The sequence below is a fragment of the Mustelus asterias genome, chromosome 6 (assembly GCF_964213995.1).
Source record: "Mustelus asterias chromosome 6, sMusAst1.hap1.1, whole genome shotgun sequence".
Lineage (NCBI taxonomy): Eukaryota > Metazoa > Chordata > Chondrichthyes > Carcharhiniformes > Triakidae > Mustelus > Mustelus asterias.
Window position 1 is genome coordinate 129,844,778 of NC_135806.1, and position 25,654 is coordinate 129,870,431.

The following is a 25,654-nucleotide window of genomic DNA, read 5'->3' on the forward strand; positions in this document are numbered from 1 at the left end:
TCGCAGCACCAGGGACCCAGGTTTGATTCCCGTCTTGGGTCATCGTCTGTGTGGAGTTTGCACATTCTCCCCGTGCCTGCGTGGGTTTCCTCCGGGTGCTCCGGTTTCCTCCCACAGTCCGAAAGACGTGCTGGTGAGGTGCATTGACCTGAACAGCTGCTGGAGTGTGACGACTAGGGGAATTTCACAGTAACTTCATTGTAGTATTAATGTAAGCCTTACTTATAACTAATAAATCAACTTTAAACTTTAATCCCATTAGCCAGCACTTGTCCCATTGCCCTGAATGTTATGACATGCCAAGTGTTCATATGGATACTTTTTAAAGGATGTGAGGCAACCCGCCTCCACCACCCTCCCAGGCAGCGCATTCCAAACTGTCAACACCCTCAGGGTAAAAAAGATTTTCCTCACATCCCCCCCTAAATCTCCTGCCCCTCACTTTGAACCTATGTCCCTCTCGTGACTGACCCTTCAACTAAGGGGAATAGTTGCTCCTTATCCACTCTGTCCATGACTCTCATAATCTTGTACACCTCAATCAGGTCGCCCCTCAGTCTTCTCTGCTCCAATGAAAACAACCCAAGCCTACACAAACTTTCTTCATAACTTAAATATTCCATCCCAGGCAGCATCCTGGTGAATCTCCTCTGCAACCCCTCCAGTGCGTTCACGTCCTTCCTACAATGTGGTGACCGGAATTGCACACAGTACTCCAGCTGTGGCCTCACCAAAGTTCTATACAACTCCAACGTGACTTCCCCTGTATTCTATGCCTCGGTTGATAAAGGCAAGTGTCCCATATGCCTTTTCCACCGTAGATAGAGGAGTGACAAGCTGCCAGGAAATTTCGGGACTGTCTCAGGTCAACATCACTTCAAAGTGATCATAGAAAGAAATCATAGAAACCCTACAGTGCAGAAGGAGGCCATTCGGCCCATCGAGTCTTCACCGACCACAATCCCACCCAGGCCCTACCCCCACATATTTTACCCACTAATCCCTCTAACCTACGCATCTCAGGACTCTAAGGGGCAATTTTTAACCTGGCCAATCAACCTAACCCGCACATCTTTGGACTGTGGGAGGAAACCGGAGCACCCGGAGGAAACCCACGCAGACACGAGGAGAATGTGCAAACTCCACACAGACAGTGACCCGAGCCGGGAATCGAACCCTGGACCCTGGAGCTGTGAAGCAGCAGTGCTAACCACTGTGCTACCGTGCCGCCCCATTCCAGTATGATGGAAGGTCTCTCAGGAACCCATTTTTATTTGGTCTTTCTTTACGATCAGCAGTAGGAGCTGAGCTTCATAAATCTCACAAAGCTACAATGGTGGAATCTGTAGATACGATGAACACGTGGAACAAATGGAATAAGAAACCCCGAGGGCAGCGCATGTGTGATTGCACTCTTTGATAAAGTTCTGTCGTGCGGAGGCCCTTTGTTTTGCTTCGTGTCAATCGTGCTGATATTTCTAACACCCAGATAAAATCTATTCCCCAAACATAAATAGATTAGTAACACGCTTTGACAATGTCTGTAATGGCTAATGATTGAACCTCGCCTATCGAAATACTTATCTTAACATTCCATGAAGCATAGGTGATCCAGGCCTTGCAGACTTTGGAAGTTTTATCCAATTGTTAAGCATTATATAAACTTGAATTCGGCCTGTCTGAGATGCACTTGGCTGCAGGCATAGAGTTTGGACCTGAGCCGACTGTGGGCAGCATGGTGGCACAATGGTTAGCCCTGGTACCTCACAGCGTCAGGGACCCGGGTTCGATCCCCGACTTGGGACATTGTCTATGTGGAGTTTGCACATTCTCCCCGTGTCCAAAGATGTGCGGGTTAGGTTGATTTGCCATGCTAATTTGCCCCTAGGGTCAGGGGGATTAGCAGGGTAAATGTGTGGGGTTACTGGAATAGGGCCAGGGTAGGATTGTGGTCAGTATGGACTCGATGGGCCGAATGGCCTCCTTCTGCACTGTAGAATTCTATGCTTCTATTTGTCAGCTTTCATAGTTTTTCAACATCGCAGCTAAGGCAACATATCAAAAATACTTCACGGGTTTGCAGTACCTTGGATCATCCTGAGGACATGAAACGCTCTTTCATTCTTTTGTTGTCATGGAGAGGCAGTGGCGTAGTGGTATTGTCACCAGACTAGTAATCCCAGAGACCCAGGATAATGTTCTGGGGACCCGGGTTCGAATTCCACCATGGCAATAAAAATCTGGAATTGAAGCCAATAATAATCTGGAATTAAAAGTCTAATCATTGAATAAAATCATAGGAGCCCTACAGTGCAGAAGGAGGCCATTCAGCCCATTGAGTCTGCACTGACTCACCAACACAGCATCTAACCCCAGTCCAACCCCCTGACCTATCCCCATCACCCCAAGCATTTACCCCGCTAATCCCCCTAACCGACACATCTTGGGGCAATTTAACATGGACAATACACCTAAGCTGCACAGTGTGGGAGGAAACCAGAGCACCCGGAGAAGACCCACACAGACATGGGGAGAACGTGCAAACTCCACACAGTCACCCAAGGCCAATATCGAACCTGTGTCCCCGGTGCTGTGGGGCAGCAGTGTTAACCACTGTGTAACCATGACCAATAAACCATTGTCAATTGTCGTAAAAACCCACCTGGTTCAACAATTGCCCTTTTGGAAGGAAATTTGCCGTACTTACCTGGTCTGGCCTACATGTGACTCCAGACCCACAGCTATGTGGTTAACTATTAAATGCCCTCTGAAAGTAGTTCAAGAGGAAAATAGGAATGGGCACCAAATGCTGGTTCATATCCCATGGAAGTATAAAGAAAAAGAAAATGCCAAAAACCAATAAGCATTGAAGGAAAAGGTGAAATATTGCAGATGCTGGAATCTGAAACAAAAACAGAAAATGCTGGAGAAACTTAGCATGTCTGACAGTGTCTGTGGAGAGAGAATGTAGCCAACATTTTAAGACTGGATGACCCTTCCTCAGAGCTGAAGGCAAAGAAAATCAGACAGGATTTATACTGTGGGGGTGGGGAGGGACGGCATAATTGGATAAAGGGAATGTAAATGGGGATGATAAAGGCTGAGAAAGGTGCTAAGAGATCAGAATGTGTGAATGGCAGAACAAAGGTACAGATTGTTAGGGGACTACCAGAGGAATGTGGCAATTGGCCTTGGGGGAGATGGGGGCGGGGGAGGGTTAGAAGTCGAGATGGAGAGTGGATTTCAGAAGCAGAAAAATAAAAAATGGGAATTCATAGAAATCATCACAGAATCCTGGCAATGTAGAAGGAGGCCGAAGGGCTTAGAGCCTCGAAAGCTTGTGTGGCTTTTGCTACCAAATAAACCTGTTGGACTTTAACCTGGTGTTGTTAAACTTCTTACTGTGTTTACCCCAGTCCAACGCCGGCATCTCCACACAATGTAGAAGGAGGCCATTCGGCCCATCGCGTCTGCACCGACAACAATCCCACCTAGGCTCTATCCCCATAACTCCACACATTTACCCCACTAATCCCTCTAACCTACACATCCCGGGACAGTAAAGGACAATTTAGCATAGCCAATCAACCTATTCCGCACATCTTTGGAGCATGGGAGGAAATCGGAGCACCCGGAGGAAACCCACGCAGACACGGGGAGAATGCACAAACTCCACACAGACAGTGACCCAAGCTGGGAATTGAACCCATATCCCTGGAGCTGTGAGGCAGCAGTGCTAATCACTGTGCCACCGTGCCGCCCTTGTGCCAACGTGCCGCCCGAGAATGAAAAAGTAATAAAAATGGATGAATGAGATGAAAAGAAGAAATGAAATAAAATGAATGGAAATGGGGAAGAAGGTGAAGGGGAGAGTTTGTGCTTTGAGGCTGTTGGACTCAATGTTCAGTCCAGAAGGTTGTAAAGTGCCCAATCGGAAGATGAGGAGCTGTTCCTCCAGTTTGTGTTGGGGTTCACTGGAACATTGCACAAGGCCGAGTGTTTGAGATACTTCTGCCACTTTTAAATTAAATGTGCAATGGTACACATGCACTGGAATAACTGGTCTTTCATTTCTTTCTCCAGCTTCTTTCCACAGTTAGTGTAAGTGTCTAATTTTCATCTTTTAGGTCGTTATCTGTGACATCAATCGTACACAAGGTGCTGTTGCTAAAGCAGAGTTCGATCAGAGGTATGGGCCCGGTAGAACTATGTTTATAGCCTGCGACGTCACATCACTGCCCCAAATGAAAGGTCAGTAAAAATTATTTCACAGTTAGTACACTCAAATGTCTATTGTCCAAGGGTATTGGACAGTCTGAAAGCTCTTACAGTGTTTCAGATTACTTCAATGTAATCTCTCACAGTACAGCATCTTTGTTGTCCAAGGATTGCGAATCATGGCTTATGCTATGATATAACATAAGAACATAAGAACTAGGAGCAGGAGTAGGCCATCTGGTTCCTCGAGCCTGCTCCACCATTCAATAAGATCATGGCTGATCCTTTCGTGGACTCAGCTCCATTTTCCCGCCCATTCACCATAACCCTTAATTCCTTTACTGTTCAAAAATGTATCTATCTTTGCTTTAAAAACATTCAAGTATGGGGATTGAACCTGTTGGTCTGTCGCACACTCTAACTATCCACCAGCTTCTCACCCACATGCACATAAAAACATTCAATGAGGTAACCTCAACTGCTTCACTGGGCAGGGAATTCCACAATTTCACAATCCTTTGGGTGAAGAAGTTCCTCCTCAACTCAATCCTAAATCTGCTCCCCCTTATTTTGAGGCCATGCCCCCTTATTCTGGTTTCACCCGCAAGTGGAAACAACTACCCTGCTTTTATCTTATCTATTCCCTTCATAAACTTATATGTTTCTACAAGATCCCCCCTCATTCTTCTAAATTCGAAATTCCAATGAGTACTCTGGGAGCAAGATGCCAGGAACTCCCTGGTACAGGAATCGAACCGGGCCTGATGGTGTTATTCTGTACTGTATTCTGGCCATTTAACTAACTGAACCTACTGGAATGTATTAAAACTGGCAACTCAAATGACAAAGAATGTTAACACCACATGACAAGTAGGACGCCAAAAATTTGCAAGATGCTCAATTGAATCTTGATTTAGAGAAACATGGTTTTGGAAATGAAGCATGGAAGTGGGATCAGGCTGTACAGAAAGAGGCCATTCTGCCAGTTGTGTTGGTGCTGCCTCTTTGAAAGAGCTATCCAGTTAGTCACACTCACCCACTATTACTGTATTGCTTGGCAAGTTTCTCCTTTTCAAGCACTTTACCCAACTTCCTTTTGAAAGTTATTATTCAATCTGTTTCCATCACCCTTTGAGCTGCTGCATTTCAGATTGTAACAACTGACTGTAGAAGGAAAATCCCCTCACCTTCCCACCTGGCGGGCCATCGTGGCCCAGGGAGGGTCTCTCCGACATCGATAGCCACCCTCACAGCACCATTGCTGGGATGTGATGCTTCCCACCCAAAACTGGATCACCAGGGCCTGTCTGACCCTGGCTTTCTGAAAGAAACTTACCTCATGTTTGAAGGCACCTCAGGGAGGCTCTCTCCTTCATCTTGGTAGCGGTGGTACTTGTTGATGCAGCCCAGCTGTTGAGTCAATTCTGATTAATATTTGATTTGATTTATTTTTGTCATATGTATTAACATACAGTGTAAAGTATTGTTTCTTGCGTGCTATACAGACAAAGCATACCGTTCATAGAGAAGGAAAGGAGAGAGTGCAGAATGTAGTGTTACAGACATAGCTAGGGTGTAGAGAAAAATAAACTTAATGTGAGGTAGATCCATTCAAAAGTCTGATGGCAGCAGGAAAGAAGCTGATCTTGAGTCGATTGGTACGTGCCCTCAGACTTTTGTATCTTTTTCCCGACTGGAAAAGGTGGAAGAGAGAATGTTTGGGGTGCGTGGGGTCATTAATTATGCTGGCTGCTTATCCAAGGCAGTCCCTGAGGTGTAGGTACAACCGCCATGCTGTTTGGGAGACAATGCCAGGGTTTTGACCCAGCAACAGTGAAGGAACGGTGATATATTTCCAAGTCAGGATGGTGAGTGACTTGGAAGGCAACCTCCAGGTGGTGGCGTTTCCGGGTATCTGCTGCTCTTGTCCTTCCAGGTGGTCATGGTCATGGAATTGGAAGGTGCTGCTGAAAGCACCTTGGTAACTTCCTCCAGTGAATCTTGTAGATGGTACACAGGTGGAAGACTGGGAGGTGGTGGCACAGTGGTATTGTCTCTGGCCTAGTACTCCAGAGACCCAGGGTAATCCTCTGGGGACCTGGAACCCAGCTTTGAATCACAGATGGTGGAATATAAACTCAATGAACCGGCTGGAATTAAAAGTCCACTCTGCACTGGCACTGCTCTGGTGCTGTCTGCTAATCCTGGCACTTCCCCCTGGACCCAGCACTGCCCATAGAACTGCCTGGACAATGCCCCATCACTCTCAGCTGCATTACCTTGGCACTACCCTGTACCTTCCCCAGGCAATGCATTCTGTACTCACCTGTACACTTCCAGCAGGTTCTGCTCGCCAGGGTGCATGTCATAGGGTCCTGTTGTGATTCACATTGGTGTGAATGGGCTATCAGGAGTAAAGGCCTGATAATCACACTTACTTATCAGGGATACCCGTTACATCATTGGCGATGTAAAATGTGCTTTGGGACTCCCGTGGACTCTTCTGCCCCGCCACTAATCCCACCCTCCAGAAATAGGAGTGGAAAATTCCTCCCAGAGTCTTTGGGAGAGATTTTCCCATCTCATCCGCCACGGGAATCATAGTGGATGGGGGTAGGGGGAGGGGACGATGTAAAGGTCCATTGACCTCGGGCAGGATTTTCAGGTTTTGGGGCGAGTGCGGCTGGAAAATCCCACTCTTTGGATATTTTGAAGGCAAAGTGAGATAGATTCTTGATTACCAAGTGGGTGAACAGTTATCAGGGGTAGGCAAGGATGTGGCGTTGAGGTTATAATCGGATCAGCCATGACTTTATTCATAGGGAGAACAGGCTCTCAGGACCAAGTGGCCTACTCCTGCTCCTAATTTGTACGTTCCTGTGCGGGAGAAACTTTGGGGACATCCTGGGACCTCAGCATGAGAGATAAAGCTGAAGAATTTAATGTCACTGAGTCTTGAAATCAGATAGAGGTTACTTGATCAACTTGCACTGCAGTGTAACTCACAAGTAGGTCAAATTAAATGGGGAACCTTGGACAAGAAAACATGGGTTTCAACTTCTGTGTAGGCCAGCATTTATTCCCCAACCCTAATTGCCCTTGAGAAGAATGTGACGAGCCACATTCTTGAACCGCTGCAGTCTGTGTGGTGTCAGTACACACACGGGGCTGTTAGATTGTGAGTTCCAAGGCTTTGACACAGTGGCACCAAAGGATCAGGAACCTATACCAGGATGGCATGTAACTTGGAGGGCAAATTGCAGTTGGAGGTTTCCCTTGCATCTGCTGCCCTCGTCCATTTAAATGTTTTTTTTTACTCATTCGTGGGACATAGGCATTGCTGGCTGGCCAGTATTTATTGCCCGCCCCTAATTGCCTGAAGTCAGTTGAGAGTCAACCACATTGCTGTGGCTCTGGAGTTACATGTAGGTCAGACCAGGTAAGGACGGCATACTTCCTTCCCCAAAGGGCATTAGTGAACCAGATGAGTTTTTCTGACAATTGACAATGGTTTCATGGTCATCAGTAGATTCTTAAACTAGATCTTTTTTATTGAATTCAGATTCCACTATCTGCCATGGTCGGATTCAAACCCAGGTCCCCAGAACATTAGCTCGGTTTAATAGCCAACGACAATACCACTCAGCCATCGCCTCCCTGGTTGACATCAGGAGTTTGGAAGGTGCTGTTTAATGAGTCTCAGTGAGTTGTTGTTGCCTCATTAAGTTTAAGACCAGGCTGCGCGGTGGCACAGTGGTTGGCACAGCACCAGGGACCCAGGTTCAATTCCGGTTTCAGTCACTGTCTGTGTGGAGTTTGCACATTCTCTCTGTGTCTGCGTGGGTTTCCTCTTGATGCTCCGATTTCCTCCCACAGTCCAAAGATGTGAGGGTTAGGTTGATTGGCCATGCTAAACTGCACCTTAGTGTCAGGGGGATTAGCAGGATAAATGTGTGGGATTATGGGAATTGGGCCTGGGTGGGAATGTGGTTGGTGCAGACTTGATGGGTCAAATGGCCTCCTTCAGCACTGTAGGGATTTAGTGAAGACTATTATCAAAAAGCCCTTCCTCCATCAAGCAGAGGAGTTAAAAAGCAGAGTAGTTTGAAGGTGTTGGAACTTGCACTTGAGTTGTTGGTTGCCAAAACTGTGACGAATTGTTTCCTTGAACCATTTCTAAAGTTTTGATTGCAAATAGAACAAACGCGAATAGTGTTCACCACCCATGAAATGCAGATGCATCAAACCAGAAAGTAAAATCTTTATGCCAGAGAGGTTTGCAGTTTTCATTATCCAACTCCACTGGAAAACTGAATCTGGGGATCGGAATGGAGGGAGGCTGGGGAATGCACGAGAGAGGAGGTGTTGGGAGATTGAGCTTCAGCCTGGTTATAAGCAAACATCAGCAATTGTTAGACAGCTGAGGTTACCTTCAGACAATGTGAAAGGGCATGAATTGAAAACATCAAAGAAAAACACTGGGCGAAATCTTCCTGTCCCGCCAGCCACGGGAATCGTAGAGGGCGGGAAACGGACCATGCAAAGATCTGTTGACCTCGGGCGAGATTTTCCAGCCTTGGGGTGAGCAGGGCCGGAAAATCCCACCCATCATCTCCCAAGGAATGTAAGCACCGTGGTTGCTGGAAATCTGAATTGTAAACAGAAAATGCCAGATACACTTGTGTGGTAACATCTGTGGGGAGAGGGGAGCAGAGTTAACAGTTCAGGTCGATGAACTTCCATCAGCTTGGAGCGAAAGGTCATCAAACAGAAATGGTGACTCTTGTTTCTCATTCCACAGATGCTGCCTGGTTCGCTAAGGGAAAGTAAGGCATGTGAAAGGCAGTGGGAGGCAGGGACTAACAGATGAAGTGAAGCTGAAAGCTTTCATTTCTGATGAAGTGTTGTTTACCTCTCCGCGCTCTCTCCCTCCCTCTCGAGATGCTATCTGTGCAACTGGGTAATTCCAGCATTTTCTCTTTCTACGTCAGTGAATATGGTCACACAAGCCAGAAGCAACAAAAAGGGGCCAATTGTTATCAATGGTTTGGGTCAAAGCAGAGTCAAAATCAGTCAACCTTCGGGCAAGCAGGGTTGGCTTAAAGGAAAAGGCTTTCACAACTGGTCAACCCTCACCATCACAGCGATGGTCTGACCTATTATTTTAGCAGACGTATTCGCTAATCTGTTTGAAACAGGTCAACTAAGTCTATATCAAGACAAACTTCAAAGTATTCATATGCATGAACCCACAGCGCAATTTCAAATTCCTGAAATCCAATCACTGGGCTGATCGGACAAGCTTTAAATTTGCATTCAAAAGCATTCTGATTAAAGATTTCTCTTTGCAAAATAAAACTGCTCCCCTGAGCTCCAGAACATAAAAGAAACAAGGGATGCAGCTGTGATTCCAGTTGGAGTTTTACCAATGTGGCATGAGAACAAAACTAAATACAGTGCCTTTCGCAACCTCAGGATATCTCATTTCACAGCCAGTAACGTGCCATCACTGATGCAATGCAGAAACACGGCAGCCAATTTGAGGACAGCAAGCTCTCAAAATCAAATAATTGTTGCACATTAGCAGCATGGAATCGTCTGAGAAAACAGACATAGTTTAAGCTTCAGGTTTTTAGGTGTCCAGATCACCAACAACCTGTCCTGGTCCCCCCCCCCCCCCATGCCAACACTATAGTTAAGAAAGCCCACCAACGCCTCTACTTTCTCAGAAGACTTAAGGAATTTGGTGTGTCAGCTACGACCCTCACCAACTTTTACAGATGCACCATAGAAAGCATTCTTTCTGGTTGTATCACAGCTTGGTCTGGCTCCTGCTCTGCCCAAGACCGCAAGAAACTACAAAGGGCCATGAATGAAACCCAGTCCATCACCCAAACCAGCCTCCCATCCATTGACTCTGTCTACACTTCCCGCTGCCTCAGAAAAGCAGCCAGCATAATTAAGGACCTCACGCACCCCGGACATACTCTCTTCCGCCTTCTTCCGTCGGGAAAAAGATACAAACATCTGAGGTCACATGTCAACCGATTCAAGAACAGCTTCTTCCCTGCTGCCATCAGATTTTTGAATGGACCTCCCTCGCGCTAAAGTGATCTTTCTCTACACCCTAGCTATGGTTGTAACACTACATCCTGCACTCTCTCCTTTCCTTCTCTATGAACGGTATGCTTTGTCTGTATAGCACGTAACAAACAATACTTTTCACTGTATACTAATACATGTGGCAATAATAAATCAGATCAGTTTATTAGTGTCACAAGTAGGCTTACATTAACACTGCAAGGAAGTTACTTTGAAAATCCCCTAGTCACCACAGTTCGGTGCCTGTTCGGGTGCACTGAGGGAGAATTTAGCATGGCCAATGCACCTAACCAGTACGTCTTTCAGACTGTGGGAGGAAATCGGAGCACCCGGAGGAAACCCACGCAGACACAAGGAGAACTTGCAGACTCTGCACAGACAGTGACCCAAGCCAGGAATCGAACACGGGTCCCTGGCGCTGTGAGGGATCAGTGTTAACCACTGTGTCACCTTAACAATAGCCATACTTTAATGTATTGCCTGAAAAATGACACCCCCAGAAATGCAGCACTCCTTCAGTATTGCATTGGTGTGTAAGCCTTGACATTTGGGCCTCGAAATCATAGAAATCATAGAAGCCCTACAGTACAGAAAGAGGCCCTTCGGCCCATCGAGTCTGCACCGACCACAATCCCACCCAGGCCCGACCCCCATATCCCTACATATTTACCCACTAATCCCTCTAACCGACACATCTCAGGACACTAAGGGCAATTTTAGCATGGCCAATCAACCTGACCTGCACATCTTTGGAATCTAGCAATCAGGAGTGGGGTTTGAACCCACAATTTTCCAGACTCAGAGCTACGTGCACGACCAACTGGGCCAAGGCTGACGCAGTGATAGGAACAACAGGAGCTGGGAACAATCACAGTTGTTGCTATGGTTTCCCTTCTGTTACTAAATTCACAGGAACACTTATTTATACAAAGTTGATATTCAGAATGTCTCCGAGTACAAAGGAAATTGTTAAGATGTACAATTTTCTTGTGGAAGGGATAAAGAATGATTTGATTAGTTCTGCCACAAAACCGTAACAAAGAGTAATAGGAGAGAAGGTGGTTTTGTTCAATTAAAACGATCAGCAGTGCCGTACTAGAAAAGCAACAACCGCTGAGGTGCACTTGAATTCAAAATGATGTTGGATTTGCACGAATCATGTCTCGGCAAAAACAAATGTATCAATAAGATACAGCAATAAAAGCAGAGGAAATAGAAGCTTCTTGTTTAAAATGTTAGATTTGGTAGGGTAAATGGGGAGGAACTTCAAACTCAACCACTGGAATCAAGAACAAGAGAACGTCAGGTGGGATCTTCCAGTCCCACCAAAGTCCATGCCCTCACCGGGTTCCCCGATGGCAGGACAGGGAGACAGCCATTGATTCTGGCAAAACCAGAAGATCCTGTTGCCGGCCATTGGTGAGATGCCTCCGCCAGGGGAAACCCCAGCACGAGGCTTGAAGTTTTTAGGTGTCCAGATCACCAACAACCTGTCCTGGTGTCTCCATGCTGACGCTAGAGTTAAGAAAGCTCCACCAACACCTCTACTTTCACAGGAAGCTAATGAAATTCAACATGACGGCTACGACTCTCACCAATTTTTACAGATGCACCATAGAAAGCATTCTTTCTGGTTGTATCACAGCTTGGCATGGCTCCTGCTCTGCCCAAGACCACAAGAAACTACAAAAAGTTATGAACAAAGTTCAATCCTTCACGCAAACCAGCCTCCCATCCATTGACTCCATCTACACTTCCCCCTGCTTCGAGAAAGCAGCCAGCATAATCAAGGACCCCAGGCACCCTGGACATTCTCTTTTCCACCTTCTTCCGTCGGGAAAAAGATGCAAAAGTCTGAGGTCACTTTTAAAATTAACATAGAAACATAGAAGATAGGAGCAGGAGGAGGCCATTTGGCCCTTTGCGCCTGCCCCGCCATTCTGTGTGGAGTTTGCACATTCTCACCGTGTCTGCATGGGTTTCCTCCCACAGTCCAAAGATGTGCGGGCTAGGTTGATTGGCCATTCTAAATTGCCCCTTAGTGTCCCGGGATGCATAGGTTAGAGGGGTTAGTGGGTAAATATGTAGGGACATGTGGATAGGGCCTGGGTGGGATTGTGGTTGGTGCAGACTCGATGGGCCGAATGGCCTCTTTCTGCACTGTAGGATTCTATGATTCTATGATTACGATCATGGCTGATCGTCCAACTTAATAGCCTAATCCTGCTTTTCCCCCATAACCTTTGATCCCATTTGCCCCAAGTGTTATATCCAGCCGCCTCTTGAATACATTCAATATTTTGGCATCAACTACTTCCTGTGGTAATGAATTCCACAGGCTCACCACTCTTTGGGTGAAGGAATGTCTCCTCACCTCCGTCCTAAATGGTCTACCCTGAATCCTCAGACTGAGACCCCTGGTTCTGGCCACTCGTACCATTGGGAACACCTTCCCTGCATTGACCCTGTCTAGTCCTGTTAGAATTTTATAAGTCCATATGAGATCCCCCCTCATTTATCTGAACTCCAGCAAAAACAATCCTAACCTAGTCAATCTCTCCTCACACATCAGTCCTGCCATCCCCGGAATCAGCCTGGTAAACAGTTTGATGTTTATTTATTAGTATCAACTGTAGCAACCGACTCAAGAACAGCTTCTTCCCTGCTGCCATCAAACTTTTGAATAGTCCTGTCATATATTAAACTGATCTTTCTCTACACTCTAGCAATGGCTGTAACACTACATTCTGCACCCTCTCCTTTCCTCCTCCCTTATGTACTCTAGGAACGGTATTCTTTGTCTGTACAGCGCATAAGAAATACTTTTCAGTGTATACTAATATATGTGACAATAATAAATCAAATTAAAAAGGCTGCAGGATTCCTGCCATCATGTTAAAGTTAGAGCCAGGGCATTTAGGAGGGAATCAGGGAGCTCTTTTTCAAACAAAGGATAGTGGGTATCTGGAATTTTCTTCCTCAAAAGGCTGCTGATGCTGTGACAGTCAAGCTGAAACTGATAGAATGTTGCTAGGTAAGGTTATCAAAGTGGAGCTAAGTTGAGTTGAGGAGCAGATAAGCTTTGATCTAATTGAATGGTGGAGCAGGCTTGAGGGGCTGAATGGCCAACTCCTGTTTCTGTGCTTCTGACGCAAGAAACCACTCGGAAATCAAGATGCTATTGATCGATAGTACTCTACTCCAGAAATCACTGAGATATCATAGAATGCCAACAGTGCAGAAGGAGGCCATTTGGCCCATCATGTCTGTACCAACCCACCTTTTTTAAATCTTACACAGGCCCTATCCCAGCAACCCCACGTATTTACCCTGCGAATCCCCCTAACCTACACAACTTGGCACACTAAGAGGCAGTTTAGCATGGCCAATCCATCTAACCTGCACATCTTTGGACTGTGGGAGGAAACTGGAGCACCCGGAGGAAACCCATGCAGACACAGGAAGAACGTGCAAACCTGTGTGTATTTAAAACCAGAATCAAATTACTGATGCATGCCAGACCACAGTAATGGCTTGTCTTATTAGGTTCTTAGCTTTCTGCAACTGGTTCAGATTTTACAAGCAGTTCTTGCAGAATGCGTCACTCAGATTATAAATTCACAAGGGATAACAAATGAAACATCTGGACTTGAACTAAATTTTACAGATTTAATTAAATGATCTTTGCAAACGGTGAAACATCAAATATCTGTTCAACCATCCTTCCACCCTTATCATTAAACTGCATAGGCTCATGCCTATTTCATTTCTGCTTTCCGCATCAGAAGGGCTTCCTCGTCACTCTGCTTGCAATGGTTAGCACGGGGACAAAAGGGGAGAGATCTGCTTCCCTGTTCCCAATCTGCATTCGATTATACAGCAACAGGAGTCTTTGAATATTCATGAATTACTCTGAAACTGCCCAAACTCAAGTCACTTTGAAATTAAAATTAAAAGCACATGCTTTGTAAACCAAATGAAATAGTAATTGCGCCTAAACCAAACATATACCGTGCTCAAGATTAGATCTGGGAGGCCTACAGACAGAGCCTTGGTTTGGGAGGGAGTTGATTTGATTTGATTTATTATTGTCACATGTATTATTACTATACAGTGATAAGTATTGTTTCTTGCGCGCTATACAGACAAAGCATACCGTTCATAGAGAAGGAAAGGAGAGAGTGCAGAATGTAGTGTTACAGTCATAGCTAGGGTGTAGAGAAAGATCAACTTAATGCGAGGTAGGTCCATTCAAAAGTCTGATGGCAGCAGGGAAGAAGCTGTTCTTGAGTCGATTGGTACGTGACCTCAGACTTTTGTATCTTTTTTCCTGACGGAAGAAGGTGGAAGAGAGAATGTTCGGGATGTGTGGGATCCTTAATTATGCTGGCTGCTTTGCCGAGGCAGCGGGAAGTGTAGACAGTGTCAATGGATGGGAGGCTGGTTTGCGTGATGGAATGGGCTACGTTCACAACTCTTTGTAGTTTCTTGCGGTCTTGGGCAGAGCAGGAGCCATACCAAACTGTGATACATCTGGAAAGGATGTTTTCCACGATTAAAGGGGGGATCCGAGGGGGAGGCCTACAGCCTGCCAGCTAAGTTTGACCAATAAGTTTGAAGGGGAGACACTCCTCGTCGTTTAAAATATAACTTTGAATAATTTTTGTGTTCCTTTTTTGTCTGGCCTCAATCGATCAGGGCCTTACATATGTCAGAGGGCCCCAATTTGGATGGTGAAGCAGCCATATGCCAGAATGTGGCATCAGGTGGGCCTAGGCAACAGGCCACACTGTTTTCAACTCCTGGTGTATCAGCAGCAAAATGGATAGCCAACTGTTGAACTCCCAAGAAATTGGGACTCACCCATGAAGGCGATCACTGTGGCACAGTGGTTAGCACTGCTGCCTCACAGCACCAGGGACCCAGGTTCAATTCCAGCCTTGGGTCACTGTCTGTGTGGAGTCTACACATTCTCCCCGTGTCTGCATGGGTTTCCTCCAGGTGCTCCGGTTCCCTCCCACAGTCCAAACACGTGCAACCTGACAGTGTTGTCTTAACAGGGTGGATGTGGAAAGGATGTTTCCTCTTGCGAGAGAATCCAGAACTAAGGGTCACTGCTTAAAAATAAGGGGTCGCTCATTTAAAACGGAGATGAGGTGAAATGTCATTTCTCAGAGGGTTGTGAGTCTTTGGAACTTCTTCCAGAAAAGGCAGTGGACGCAGAGTCTTTGAGGGGAATTTTCCTGTCCTGCCTGTCATGGGATCATAGCGGGCGCGCGGTGGGGGGCGGGGGGTGCGGACCATGCAAAGGGCCATTGACCTTGGGCAGGATTTCCCAGTTTTGGGGCGAGCACGGCCGTAAAATCCCGCCCCTTGAATCTTTGTAAGGTCGAGGTGGCTGGATTCGTGGTTAGCACAGGGGTGATAGGCTTTCGGGCTAGGCCGGGTGCAGATATGAGGTTTAATCTCAGATTAGCCATGATCTTATTAAATGCAGAGCTGGCACAAGAGGCCGAATGGCCTACTCCTGATCCTTGTTCATATGTTCGTACTCAGCCCCAAATCAGACAGATAGCAATGAAATCACAGGGAAAAATCGAGCAGTGGTGTCTATAGCTGCTTTCCCATCCCAGTTTTATTAATTTGCCCATCCCCACACCTTGAGGATCGTTTTCCTTCCTATCACACAGAAATGCTGAAAGAGGGGCAGGGGTCCATTTCCCTTCATCTGCCAGTGGTGCCTGGGGTGGCTGCAGGAAGGTCTGAAAGGCTTCACATGAGGAAGGAGCAGCGGAAGAATAACTACAAGCCTCAGAGGGCTGTGGAGGCCAGGTTATTGCGTGTCTTTAAGACAGAGATAGAAAAGTTCTTGATCAATAAGGGTATCAAGGGTTACGGGGAGAAGGCAGGAGAATGGGGATGAGAATCATATCAGCCATGACTGAATGGCGGAGCAGACTCGATGGGCCGAACAGCCTAATTCTGCTCCTATATCTTATGGTCTTGTGGTCCATTTTGGCCAACACTTGCTGAAGGCCTCAGTAACAGGGTTTTCAGGAAAAGATCAGGGCCCAGAAGGTGCGAGTTCAAGTCGCACTTCAGGTACTTGAGTCCCAAATCTAGGCTGACGCTTCAGTGCGGTACTGAGGGAACTCTACACTTTCAACGGTGCTATCCTTCAAATGAGACATTATCATAGGTTCCCTACAGTGCAAAAGATTCGGCCCATTAACTCTGAACCAACAACAATCCCACCTCGGCCCTATCCCATTAACCCCACATATTTACCCCACTAATCCCTCTAACTTACGCATCCCGGGACACTAAGGCGCAATTTAGCATGACCAATGCACCTAACCCACACATCTTTGGACTGTGGGAGGAAACCGTAGCACCCAGAGGAAACCCACGCAGATGCGGGGAGAATGTGCAAACTCTACACAGACAGTGACCCAAGGCGGGAATCGAACCCAGGTCCCCAGAGCTGTGAGGTCACAGTGCTAACCACTGTGCCACCATACCGCCTGCAAACTGAGGCCCTGCCTACTCTCTCAGGTGGTGGAAAAAGATCCTGTGGCTATATGCGAGGGAGAGCCGAGGAGTTATTTACTGTGTCCCAGATAATGCTTATCCCTCGATCAATGTCAGTAAAACAAATTCTCTCTTTGAGGCAGTCTCCCCATTGTCCAAAGGTGAATAATCATGGCTTATATGGCTTGGTATTACTGTGGGGTAACATGAGGAGGCAGGCCCCAAGGAATACCTCCCAGTATAAGAACATAAGAACTAGGAGCAGGAATAGGCCATTCAGCCCTCGAGTCTGCTCCGCCATTCAATAAGATCATGACTGATCTTTCCGTGGACTCAGCTCCACTTACCCGCCCGTTCACCATAACCCTTAATTCCTCTACTGTTCAAAAATTTATTTATCTTTGCCTTTAAAACATTCAAATATTGGGATTGAACCCATGTTGTTGGTCTGTACCACACTCTAACCATCCACCAACTACTCACCTTGCATGCACATAAAACAAATCATTCAGTCATTATTAAATTGCTGTTTGAGGGAGTTGGCTGTGTCCAAACTTTCTGTCCTGTTTTGTACATTACAACAATGATTACACCTAAACAAACCTCACTGTCCCTAAAGTCAAAGAATCACAGAACTATTACAGCGCAGAAGTGGGCCATTTGGCCCATTGTGTCTGCACTGGATCTCCAAGGCACTTTGAGATGTCATGAAGGCTGCTATCTAAATGCAATTCTTACTTTTTGTCCTGCCTCATTAATTGACCCCCCACACATCTTTTGATGCTGGAGCCTTGGCCTAACTGCAGCAACAGGTGGACTCACCTCGGGATCTCTCACCAGCTCTCCCTTCATGGCTGGGAACTGGGCAAGAGTATATAATGATGCCCCAAACCAGGGAAATGGGCAGGGATTGTTCCTCGGTAGAGATGGTGGGCAAATGAACATCTAACCAATATTATTTTAAATTAAAAGTCATTACCTTTTGTTCAGTTTTGGCTTACGGAAGGAAGAATCCTGAAACAAGCTCACAACAAAAGCTTTTAGCATCTTAGTGTGTACATGAAAAACCTGGATGATGGAACAGAAAAAGACAGCTTGGGTAGGAGATTTTTCATGGGATCATAAAGACAGTGGAGGTGAATGTTAAGGCCTCTTACCAATGTTAAGGCCTCTTACCAATGTTAAGGGCTCTTATCTCATTTATTCAGTCATGAGAAATGGCTGTCGCTGACTGGCCAGCATTTATTGTCCAACCCGAGTTGCCCGAGGGCAGTCGAGAGTCAACCACATTGCTGTGGCTCTGGAGCCACATGTAGGCCAGACCAGGTGAGGATGGCAGATTTCCTTCCCTAAAGAATGGTGAGCCAGATGGGTTTTTCCAACAATGCCCTCCATACCAGGCAACATCCTGGTAAATCTTTTCTGTCCCCTCTCCAAAGCCTCTACATTCTTCTGGTCTGGAGGAGCAAGGTCTGCTCCAGGCTTCTCAAAACCAGCCTGGTCCACTAATGTTTTGGATCTCTCTCCTCCCCCATGGTCTCCCACCTTCTCACCCCAAATGCCTCCCATGGTAATTTAGTAGATTCTTAATTCCAATTTTTTAAAATTGAATTCAAATTCCACCATCTGCTGTGGTGGGATTTGAACCTGGGTCCCCAGAACATCAGCTGAGTTTCTGGATTAATAGTTGAGAAATAATCACCAGACTATCATTTCCCCTAAAGTAGAGGACAGTAGAAATAGACCAGCAATAGCTCAAAAATAGCTGTTCTGTTGCCGCCAGTGTAATTCCCCAGCAGGTCGGTTTGAGCAGCACCTTGAATCAGGTACTAGGCTCTGTCAAATACAAACCAAAGTCCTGTGATGTATGTAGGATCCTGACTCTTGCCCTGATCTGGATGGAGTAGCATCCCTCTGCTGGCGATTGAACCGAAGAGGAACACAAAAGCACGAGTTCCTGTTTAGTATTATCTGTCTAGAACAAAGAAAATTGCAACACAGGAGGAGGCCCTTCAGCCCTCCAAGCCTGCACCGACCATGCTGCCTGTGTGAACTAAAACCCTCTACCTTTCGGGGGACCCTCTATTACAGCTCCAGGGACCCGGGTTCGATTCCCGGCTTGGGTCACTGTCTGTGTGGAGTTTGCACGTTCTTCCCATGTCTGCGTGGGTTTCCTTCGGGTTTCCTCCGGTTTCTTCCCACAGCCTGAAAGATGTGCTGGTTAGGCGCATTGACCCAAACAGGTGCCGGAGTGTGGCGACTGGGGGAATTTTACAGTAATTTTATTGCAGTGTTAATGTAAGCCTTACTTGTGACTAATAAATGAACTTTTAACTTTACTTCATTCATGTATTTGTCCAGACACCCCTTAAAACTCACTATCCAAGGCTTTTTACTCTTATGTGAGGAATAAAAGAATGACCAGGGTGAGGTTGGGGCCGGTCAAGGACGGCAGTGGGAATTTGTGCATGGAGTCAGAAGAGATAGGAGAGGTGATGAATGAATACTATTCTTCGGTGTTCACCAAGGAGAGGGGCCATGTTTTTGAGGAAGAGAGGGTGCCACAGGCTGATCGGCTGGAGGAAGTAGATGTTCGGAGGGAAGATATACTAGCAATTTTGAATAAACTGAAGGTTGATAAGTCCCCTGGGCCTGATGAAATATACCCTAGGATTCTTTGGGAGGCAAGGGATGAGATAGCAGAGCCTTTGGCATTGATCTTTGGGTCCTCACTGTCCACGGGTGTGGCTTTTGCTACCAAATAAACCTGTTGGACTTTAACCTGGTGTTGTTAAACTTCTTACACGGGGGTGGTGCCAGAGGACTGGAGAGTGGAGAATGTTGTTCCTCTGTTTAAGAAAGGGAATAGAAATGACACTGGTAATTATAGGCCGGTTAGTCTTACTTCGGTGGTCAGTAAGTTGATGGAAAAGGTCCTTAGGGATAGGATTTACGACCATTTAGAAAGATGCAGCTTAATCCGGGATAGTCAGCACGGATTCGTGAAGGGCAAGTCTTGCCTCACAACTTTGATAGAATTTTTTGAGGAGGTAACTAAGTGTGTTGATGAAGGCAGTGCAGTTGATGTCATATACATGGATTTTAGTAAGGCGTTTGATAAAGTCCCCCATGGTCGGCTTATGAAGCAAGTAAGGATGTGTGGGATAGAGGGAAGTTTGGCCAATTGGATAGGTAACTGGCAATCTAACAGAATGTGGAGATGCCGGCGTTGGACTGGGGTGAACACAGTAAGAGTTTTAACAACACCAGGTTAAAGTCCAACAGGTTTATTTGGTAGCAAATACCATTAGCTTTCGGAGCGCAGCTCCTTCGTCAGATGGAGTGGAAATCTGCTCTCAAACAGTGCAAACAGACAGAATCAAGTTACAGAATAATGCTCCTTCGTCAGCGCTCCGAAAGCTAATGGTATTTGCTACCAAATAAACCTGTTGGACTTTAACCTGGTATTGTTAAAACTCTGACTGTATCTCACAGAAGACAGAGGGTGGTAGTGGATGGAAAATTTTCAGACTGGAAACCGGTTACCAGCGGAGTGCCACAGGGATCAGTGCTTGGTCCTCTGCTATTTGTAATTTTTATAACTGACTTGGAGGAGGGGGCTGAAGGGTAGATCAGTAAATTTGCTGATGACACTAAAATTGGATGAGTAGTGGATGAGGTGGAGGGCTGTTGTAGGCTGCAAAGAGACATGTTTTCGCTGGAAAGGCGGCGGCTAAGAGGGGATCTTATTGAAACATATAAGATGATTAGAGGTTTAGATAGGGTGGATAGTGATAGCCTTTTTCCTCTGATGGAGAAATCCAGCACGAGGGGGCATGGCTTTAAATTGAGGGGGGGTAGTTATAGAACCGATGTCAGGGGTAGGTTCTTTACCCAGAGGGTGGTGAGGGATTGGAATGCCCTGCCAGCATCAGTAGTAAATGCGCCTAGTTTGGGGGCGTTTAAGAGATCCGTAGATAGGTTCATGGACGAAAAGAAATTGGTTTAGGTTGGAGGGTCACAGTTTTTTTTTTTTTAACTGGTCGGTGCAACATCGTGGGCCGAAGGGCCTGTTCTGCGCTGTAATGTTCTATGTTCTATGTTCTATGTTCTATAGATAGGATGCAAAGCTGGGCTGAAAAATGGAGTTTAACCCTGATAAATGCGAGGTGATTCATTTTGGTAGGACAAATTTGAATGTGGATTACAGGGTCAAAGGTAGGTTTCTGAAGAATGTGGAGGAACAAAGAGATCTTGGGGTTCATATCCACAGATCTCTGAAGGTTGTCACTCAAGTGGATAGAGCTGTGAAGAAGGCCTATAGTGTGTTGGCGTTCATTAACAGGTGGTTTGAGTTTAAGAGCCGTGGGGTTATGCTGCAACTGTATAGGGCCTTGGTGAGACCACATTTGGAATATTGCGTGCAGTTCTGGTCACCACACTATAAGAAGGATGTGGAGACACTGAAAAGAGTGCAAAGGAGATTTACCAGGATGCTGCCTGGTTTGGAGGGTAGGTCTTATGAGGAAAGGTTGAGGGAACTTGGGCTTTTCTCTTTAGAGCGGAGGAGGTTGAGAGGAGACTTGATAGAGGTTTACAAGATGATGAGAGGGATAGATAGAGAGAACGTTCAAAGACTATTTCCTTGGGTGAATGGAGCTATTACAAGGGGGCATAACTATAGGGTTCATGGTGGGAGATATATGAAGGATGTCCGAGGTAGGTTTTTTACTCAGAGAGTGGTTGGTGTGTGGAATGGACTGCCTGCAGGGATAGTGGAGTCAGAAACTTTAGGAACATTTAAGAAGCTATTGGATAGGCACATGGAGTACTTCGGGATGATAGGGAGGAAATAGCTTGATCTGGGTTTCAGACAAAGCTCAGCACAACATCGTGGGCCGAAGGGCCTGTTCTGTGCTGTACTGTTCTATGTTCTATGTATCTGCTTCCACTACCTCCCCTGGTAGTGAGTTCCAGGCACCCACCACACTGTGTAAAAAAACTTAGAACATAGAACACGACAGCGCGGTACAGGCCCTTCGGCCCTCGATGTTGCGCCGACCAGTGGAACCAATCTAAAGCCCCTCTGATCTACACTATTCCAATATCATCCATATGTTTATCCAATAACCATTTGAATGCTCTTAATGTTGACGAGTCCACTACTGCTGCAGGCAGGGCATTCCATGCCCTTACTACTCCCTGAGTAAAGAACCTACCTCTAACATCTGTCCTATATTTCTCACCCCTCAATTTAAAGCTATGTCCCCTCGTGCTAGCCATCACCATCCGAGGAAAATCCGGATGCCGAAGGGCCTGTTCCTGTGCTGTATTGTTCTTTGTTTGAAAAAGGCTCTCACTATCCACCCTATCTAATCCTCTGATTATCTTGTAGGCCTCTATTAAGTCATCTCTTAACCTTCTTCTGTCTAATGAAAACAACCTCAAGCCCCTCAGCCTTTCCTCAGACGATTTTCCCACCATACCAGGCAACATCCTGGTAAATCTCCTCTGCACCCTTTCCAACACTTCCACATCTTTCCTATAATGCGGCGACCAGAACTGTACGCAATACTCCAAATGCGGCCGCACCAGAGTTTTGTACAGTTGCAGCATGACCTCCTGGCTCCGAAACTCAATCCCTCTACCAATAAAAGCTAACACACCGCATGCCTTCTTAACAACCCTATCAACCTGGGTGCCAATTTTCAGGGATCTGTACACATGGACACCCAGATCCCTCTGTTCATCCACACTACCAAGTATCTTACCATTAGCCCAGTACTCTGTATTCCTGTTACTCCTTCCAAAGTAAATCACCTCACACTTTTCTGCATTAAACTCCATTTGCCACCTCTCAGCCCAGCTCTGCAGCTTATCTATGTCCCTCTGTAACCTGCCACTTCCCTCCCCACTGTCTACAACTCCACCGACTTTAGTGTCATCCGCAAATTTACTAATCCATCCTTCCATGCCCTCATCCAGGTCATTAATAAAAATGACAAACAGCAGTGGCCCCAAAACAGATCCTTGCGGTACACCACTAGTAACTGAACTCCAGGATGAATATTTCCCATCAACCACCACCCTCTGTTTTCTTACAGCTAGCCAATTCCTGATCCAAACCACTAAATCACCCTCAATCCCATGTGTCCGTATTTTCTGCAAAAGCTTACCATGGGGAACCTTATCAAATGCTTTGCTGAAATCCATATACACCACATCAACCGCTTTACCCTCATCCACCTCTTTGGTCACCTTCTCAAAGAACTCAATAAGATTTGTGAGGCACGACCTACCCTTCACAAAACCGTGCTGACTATCCCTAATCAAATTATTCCTTTCTAGGTGATTATAAATCCTATCTCTTATAATCCTTTCCAAAACTTTGCCCACAACAGAAGTAAGGCTCACCGGTCTATAATTACCAGGGTTGTCCCTACTCCCCTTCTTGAACAAGGGGACAACATTTGCTATCCTCCAGTCTTCTGGCACTGTTCCTGTAGACAATGACGACACAAAGATCAAAGCCAAAGGCTCTGCAATCTCCTCTCTAGCCTCCCAGAGAATCCTAGGATAAATCCCATCCGCCCAGGGGACTTATCTATTTTTACCCTTTCCAGAATTGCTAACACCTCCTCCTTATGAACATCAATCCCATCCAGTCCAACAGCCTGCATCTCAGTACTCCCCTCGACAACACTGTCCCTCTGCAGTGTGAATACCAACGAAAAATATTCATTTAGTGCCTCTCCTACCTCTTCAGACTCCACGCACAACTTCCCACTACTGTCCTTGACTGGCCCTAATCTTACCCTAGTCATTCTTTTACTTCTGACATACCGATAGAAAGCTTTAGTGTTTTCCTTGATCCTACCTGCCAAAGACTTCTCATGTCCCCTCCTGGCTCTTCTTAACTCTTTCTTTAGGTCCTTCCTGGCTAACTTGTAACTCTCAAGTGCCCTAACTGAGCCTTCATGTCTCATCTTAACGTAAGTCTCCTTCTTCCTCTTCACAAGAGATTCAACCTCCTTAGTAAACCACGGTTCCCTCACACGTCTGCTTCCTCCCTGCCTGACAGGTACAGATTTATCAAGGACGCGTAGTAGCTGTTCCTTGAACAAGTTCCACATTACAATTGTGCCCATCCCCTGCAGTTTCCTTCCCCAACCTATGCCAGCTAAATCTTGCCTAATTGCATCATAATTTCCTTTCCCCCAGCTATAACTCTTGCCCTTTGGTATATACCTATCCTTTTCCATTGCTAAGGTAAACGTAATCGAATTGTGGTCACTGTCACCAAAGTGCTCACCTACCTCCAAATCTAATACCTGTACTTGCCTCGTACATCTCTTTTAAACCTTGCCCCTCACATCTTAAACCTATGCCCCTGTGGGTACTGAACCATAGATGGTTATCACTATGGGTACTTGTACATATGTTACTCTTGTTACTGTTGGGGTTAGGGTTGGGGTGTTCTACCTGTTGGTATTGTTCTGTGGTACACTCCGGTTGGCTCCGCCTACCTATAGGAGTATAAAGGTCACTGCACTTCCTAGTGACCATTTAGTCTGGGATTGTATTGTTAAGCAGTATGCTCCATTCTTGTTGCTAATAAAAGCCTTTATTTCCCGGGTACAATCCAGCCTCCCGAGTGAATTAATCGTGCATCAGCCCCCGTGTAATTGACTCTTCCATCCTGGGAAAAAGCTTCTGACTATCCACTTTGTCCATGCTCCCCATAATTTTGTAGACTTCAATCAGGTCACCCCTCAACCTCCGTCGTTCCAGTGAGAACAAACCAAATTTTTCCAGCCTCTCCTCATAGCTAATGCCCGCCATACCAGACAACATCCTGATAAATCTTTTCTGTACCCTCTCTCCAATGCCTCCACATCCTTTTGGTCTGGAGGAGCAAGATCTGCTCCAGGCTTCTCAAAACCAGCCTGGTCCACGAATGTTTTGGATCTCTCTCCTCCCCCATGGCCTCCCACCTTCCCACCCCAAATGGGCCTAACTTCCTCAGACCTGGAGGCATGGTCAGTTGCCTTGGTGACCTGTAGCTGATGAGTTGTTCTGAAAAGATGTCTGACCTCACCCTTCCTGATGCTATGCCTCCCAGGTGTCTAAATGAAACAGGTCTCCTGTCTGGATGACCAGTCGGAGATTTTCAGCCCTTGTTGTGCCATCTTAATGTTTCAATGATAAGGCAATGGAATCATCTTAACAGTATTGCAAACAAGAAAGAAAAGAACCTGACACAAAAATTGCCAGAATCTCCCCACAGCTCATTCAGCATCGGCAGAATAGACAAACTTTAGTCTTCCAGCATATTCTTTCTGAGGCAAAGCAGAGGCCAGAGTTGAAGTGGTAGCTGTCAGTCTCTCCGCATATACATCGCGGATGGGAATTTAATTCATATCTGCATTAAAAATTGCACACTAAGCAAGTGAAAGCTGTATGAATTCACAACATCTTATATGGTAGCACAGTGGTTAGCACTGCTGCCTCACAGCACCAGAGACCTGGGTTCACTTCCGCCCTCAGGTCACTGTCTGTGTGGAGTTTGCACATTCTCCCCGTGTCTGTGTGGGTTTCCTCCGGATGCTCCGGTTTCCTCCCACAGTCCAAAGATGTGCGGGTTGGGTTGATTGGCTATGCTAAATTGACACTAGTGTCAGGGGGATTAGCAGGGTAAATATGTGGGGGGTTACAGGAACAGGGCCTGAGTGGGATTGTGGTCAGTGCAGACTCGATGGGCTGAATGGCCTCCTTCTACACTGTATGTTGTCTGCCAGCAATC

General features: G+C 46.2%; 1 protein-coding gene across 1 annotated transcript in view; it reads left to right on the plus strand.

The window, feature by feature from the left end:
• Positions 1-25,654, plus strand: part of LOC144495147 (15-hydroxyprostaglandin dehydrogenase [NAD(+)]-like) — an 88,982-nt gene that overhangs the window by 28,726 nt on the left and 34,602 nt on the right. The window contains exon 2 of the mRNA XM_078215110.1: positions 4,128-4,251. Within this exon, the coding sequence (XP_078071236.1) occupies positions 4,128-4,251 (124 nt within the window). The remainder of the gene's footprint in view (positions 1-4,127; positions 4,252-25,654) is intronic.